General features: G+C 55.2%; 1 protein-coding gene across 1 annotated transcript in view; it reads left to right on the forward strand.

The window, feature by feature from the left end:
• The window catches only part of TMEM138 (transmembrane protein 138), a 5,367-nt gene extending 4,928 nt beyond the window's left edge, over window positions 1-439 (forward strand). Inside the window, exon 5 of the mRNA XM_006772741.1 lies at window positions 93-439. Coding sequence (XP_006772804.1) covers window positions 93-205 — 113 coding nt within the window. The 3' untranslated portion in view covers window positions 206-439. The remainder of the gene's footprint in view (window positions 1-92) is intronic.
• The last annotated feature ends 4,735 nt before the right edge of the window (window positions 440-5,174 follow it).

The raw sequence follows: 5,174 nt of genomic DNA on the forward strand, positions 1-5,174 counted from the left end.
AGTCCCTGGGCATCAGGAGGCGGCCCCAGCCTCCGGGGCTCCGTTCTCGCTGAAGCAAGTCCTCAGGGGCCCGGCCTCCTCTTCTCCCCCAGCGGCGGTGTTATACTGTTACTTCTACAAACGCACGGCCATGAGACTGGGTGACCCTCGCTTCTACCAGGACTCCGTGTGGCTGCGCAAGGAGTTCACGCAAGTCCGAAGGTGACGCGTCACACTGATGGGTGCCTCCTGCCTGGCAGGGGCCACATGTGGATCTCCGAGGGGGACGATGGCCCTGGGCCTGGGACGCAGCCGATAGGCTCAGGCCAGTTGTGTCCAGCAGCGGAGAAGCAAGATCCCCCCTCTTGCAAACTCAGGTTCAGGTGCAGACTCCAGGCCATGCATAGCCCACCCCGGCCCTCTCGGCTCTGCCCGCTCCTCTCCCCCCCTCCCCATCCACGCCCCGTCCCCGGCCCTCTCGGCTCTGCCTGCTCCTCCCCCTCTGCTCACAGGGCCCTCGGCTTCATCCGTGGGAACTCCCCGCATCTGCGCTCTGCTCCACATACTAAGGGCCAGGCGACAAAGAGGGGTGTTTCTGTGCCGCTGACTGGCCACGCCTGGGACGTTGAGATCCTGTGCCCAAGGCCCTTTCTGTTTCTTGCGTTTATAAATAGGGAATAAATGGAAGTTTTTCCAGAAGTGGTGGGGTCCGTCGGTCTAGATCGCCCCCTTCCTGGTGGGAGGCAGGCCAAGTCCCAGCCTCGCCCCGTGGGCAGCTCGGGCCACAGAGCGTACACACATAATACAGTTTATCGAGTCCCGTTGTGCATACACGATATTTTTGGAGGAATTTAAAATGTAACCTGATGCCCCACCCCTGGAGCCCAGACTTCTGTGCTTCCTTCCGACTCTGCCCCGTCAGGTCCCTGAACTGCCCCCAGGAGAGCAGACGTGTTCCTTAGCCTGTGTTGGCAAAAGGCATTTTTAAATCCGTGTGCCCAGCATCTCAGTCGTCTGTTGCCAGCACAGCGTGTGAGGAGCCGCCACCGGACTCAGCGCAGACAACCACCGACGGTCACGCGGCTCTTGAGGCGGGTTCAGGCGGCCGGGCCGAGTCGGGCATTTCTGCTGGGCTCGCTCATGAGTCTGGTCAGCTGTGGGTCAGCCAGGCAGCGTGATGGCCCCGGCCCGTGGCTCTTGGCTAACCCAGGCTGCCTCCGCGGGATGACGGGCTGTTCACTCAGGTTCACATGACCGTCCATGACTAGCTGGGCCTGTTCCCGTGCCAGCGGCCGAGCAGCAGGAGAACAAGCCCCGTGAGCAAGGCCATGTCAAGCCTCTGCTGTGTCCCTTTGACGCCCGTTGGTCAAAGCAGGTCATGTGACTGTGCCAGGGTCAGCGGGAAAGCAGAACTCGGCTCCTGGCAAAGGGCTTGGCTGCAGGCAGGGCCGTGCATCCTGTCCACCCCCGGGAAGGGGCTCCGTGAGACTCGTTATCCGCAGGCACCACAAGGTCCTTTGTGAGGGACCAGGGAGTAAACATTTTCCGTTTGAGGGCCGTGGGGTCTGCTGCAGCGACTCGACATTATGCCGGAAAGCAGCCCCAGCTGACACAGGAACGAATGCACACAGCTGTGCTCTGGCGACACTATTTTAGGACGTGAAATTTGAATTTCATATTTGCATGTGTCATAAAATTTTTTTCAACGATGTAAAAAGGTCGTTCTATTCTTAGCTGGAGGGTGCAAAGCCAGCTGATCCCAGCTCGGGGACTCAGGCTGGATTTGCCCGGCCAGCGTGTGCTGACCCCCGTGTGGAAGCCTAGGATAACGCTGTGAGGAGAGACCGTCGGCAATAACCTGCTGTGCTGTCAGCACTAACATTTATAAAGAAAAGGTGCAGCCGGCCGGTGTGGCTCAGCGGTTGAGTGTTGTCCCCTGCACCAGCGGCCACCCGCTGGACTCCCGGTCAGGGCACTCGTCCATCCCAGAAGGGGGCGTGCAGGAGGCAGCCGACCCATATTTCCCTCCCTTTCCTTTCCTCTCTCAAAGCAAAACATTTTTTAAAAAAGTACAATGCCCAAACACATCATCTAAGATCCATATCCTATAGTCAGAAAAGGTGATCTAAAAAGTCCTAACAAAGCCGCCATCTACACCTACTATCCCTTCATCGATACAAAAAAATAATTAATAGCTGATGTTTTCCTAAAGGATCTTGCGGAAGTGTAATCCCTTTCTCATTAATATCCTGAAAGGCAATTTTCTGTGCCTCCACGTCAGGGCTGGATGTTCTCTTCCGTCGGAAGCCAGCGAGTGCAACCCAACGCCTGTTTCCTCAAAACACTCACGGCCCTTTGTGGCCCCGAGTCTCTGAGATGTGCCCTTCCCTTCACTGCCCTGCCCTGCGGCAGCCAGGACACGGCCAGCTGAGCTCATGGCCTCACTGCCTAGGGACAGAGGGGAACCGGGGGCCCCACATGCACACATTTCACGTGTGAAATGAGTTACGCAGCTAATCTTCCCACGCCTGCATCTCCGCCCCCGGTTCTGCCCCTCCCCCCTTGGCAACTGACATTTACTTATGTCCGTCTCATAGACTCTGTAATATTCCAGAAACATTTTACAAAATAAATTGCCGTAATCCTACCCCACTCATGTATTTCAAATCCTCAACTACAGTCAGTTCTCCATATTCATGGGTTCCGCATCCATAGTTCGAACCAACTGCCGATGAAAAATAGTGGGGGTGGGGGTGGGGAATACGATACATTGTTGCTGAGGGTGTTACTCCTTAGGCCTATGGTGCCTGACCGCACTGAACAGGTTCAGGCTTTTTTCTCGTCATTATTCCCTAAACAATACAGGGTAACAACTGTTTACACAGCATTTGCAACGATGAGGTATTATAAGCCATCCAGCAATGACAGTCCACAGGAGTGTGTAGGCTCCGTGCAAACGGTATGCCGTTGTATGGAAGGACTGAGCACCCCTGGGGTTGGTGTTCGCCGGGAGGGGGCGGGGGGGTCCTGGAACCAGCGCTCAGCAGATACCGCGGGACGCCTGTGCGCACATGTGTTCTCCCCACAGCACGGTCCGGGGGCTGTGGCATCACCTGGTTTGGGGTTTTGTTTTTCCACTTAGCAGCAGGAGTATGTTTTTAAAATACGATGTAAATTGATTCCTTAGGAACAGTCAGCTTTCAAAGCTCCGAGAAAGAAAGTAAACACTTTAAAAGTGCGGAGAGGCTGTAGTTGATGGAGTTGCTGCCGGCGGATGGTAAGGGGATGGGGAAGTAGAGAAAGCAGATCAGATACAAATGCCGTCTCTGAAAGGCCTCGGGGAGCTGCTCAGGGAAGCAGGCTGGGGGCCTAGCGCTCTGAAGGAGAGGCCCCGCCAGGTGCCGGACCACCAGCGGGCTTTGCCCCGGGGCATGTGCTGGCTCCCGGCTTGAGCTAGAGGCAGGCATGGCGCCCACGGAGGGCTGCGCCAGGGAACAGGGAAGTCAGCTGAGCTTTGTGGTCTCACTGCTGGAGGGACACGAGAGGGGACGCGGAGGAGGCGGAACACGTCACAGGACTTCTCCTCGAGATGTTTACCGAATTCTGGAGCTGTGTAGGGACAGAGGCTATAAAAAGCTCGGCCTCAAACCTCTGAAAAGCAGAACGGAATTGTTGGCAGGCTCATCACGCTGGTGATTAGAACCCGGGGCGGCGGGGGGCGGGGGCCAGGGACACAGGGCTTTCAGGCGAGAGTTCAGGAGGGCTGCTCACTAGGAACTGGAGCGCATCAAAGTCACGTGCAGCCTCAACCCTCAGGCCCGAGTGGACTCAGGTGGACAGCCCCCGTTCTGCCTGCCTAGCAGAGGAAAGAAGGGGAAACACCCAGAGGCGCTCTGCTTTCTCCTACACAATGCCTGGGCATCAGAAGGCACTAGCACGTCCAGAGATAGGGCTACATTACTGATTATATTTTTTTTATTGATTTCAGAGAGAGAGAGAGAGAAACATCAATGATGAGAATCGTTGATTGGCTGCCATCTGCACACCTTCTACTGGGGATTGAACTCAAAACCCAGGCATGTGCCCTGACCGGAAATTGAACCGTGGCTTCCTGGTTCATAGGTCCGCGCTCAATCACTGAGCCACACTGGCTGGGCAGAGAAAGATTTCTTAAAGATACTCCACACACACAAAAAAAGAAAGGCAGGAAGGCGGACCTGGCCAGGTAGGTCAGTCGGGTAGAACTTTGTTCCAGTACGCCAAGGTTATGGGTTTGATCTCTGGTCAGGGCACATACAGAAATGCATAATAACTCAACAACAAATGGGCCCTGGCCAGGTAGGTCAGTCGGGTAGAACTTCGTTCCAATACACCAAGGTTATGGGTTTGATCTCTGGTCAGGGCACATATAGAAATGCATAATAACTCAACAACAAATGCTGCTTCTCTCTTTCTCAAACCAATATATATATTTATAAAAAGAGCCGCACTGCCCTAGCCAGTTTGGCTCAGTGGATAGAGCCTCAGCCTGTGGAATGAAGGGTCCCAGGTTCAATTCCCGTCAAGGGCACATGTGGGGGTTGTGGGCTCAATCCCCAGTAGGGGGCGTGCAGGAGGCAGCTGATCAATGATTTTCTCTCATCATTGATGTTTCTCTCCCTTTCCCTTCCTCTCTGAAATTAATAAAATATACATAAAAATAAAATAAAAAACAAGGCCACACCTACACACATCACAGTCAAACTATTGAAAGCTAAAGATGAGCAAATCTTGAAAGTGGCAAGAGAAAAACCACACACCACATACAGAGGTGATAAAAATTAACAACAAATTATCTGAAAACCAGAGGCCTGTGAACAACCCTCCTGGCACAGGTGAGCCACGGCTGGTGGGCAGGTGCGCCAAGGGTGGCAGCTCCGTGTGCGCAGGAGGCCTGGAGTGTGTGATGCCCGCAAGGGGCGCGGCAGGTAATGGGAACCGACCCTCTGGGGAGAAGAGCCAAAGTGGATGAGCTGAGGGAGGGAGCTGGGCACTGCTGTGGGTACAGAGCCCACGCCAGGGGGGCTTTGGGAAAACGGTCCAGGGCATCAGTAAACAAGGCTGAGGGCCAGGTGCACAGGGGTAGGGAGCTGCGTTGCCCGCGTGCAAGGCCTGGCCTAGGCAGCATCCTGGACAGGAGGACCTGGCCGGCCTCA

Source organism: Myotis davidii, unplaced genomic scaffold, assembly GCF_000327345.1.
Source record: "Myotis davidii unplaced genomic scaffold, ASM32734v1 scaffold826, whole genome shotgun sequence".
Taxonomy (NCBI): Eukaryota; Metazoa; Chordata; class Mammalia; order Chiroptera; family Vespertilionidae; genus Myotis; species Myotis davidii.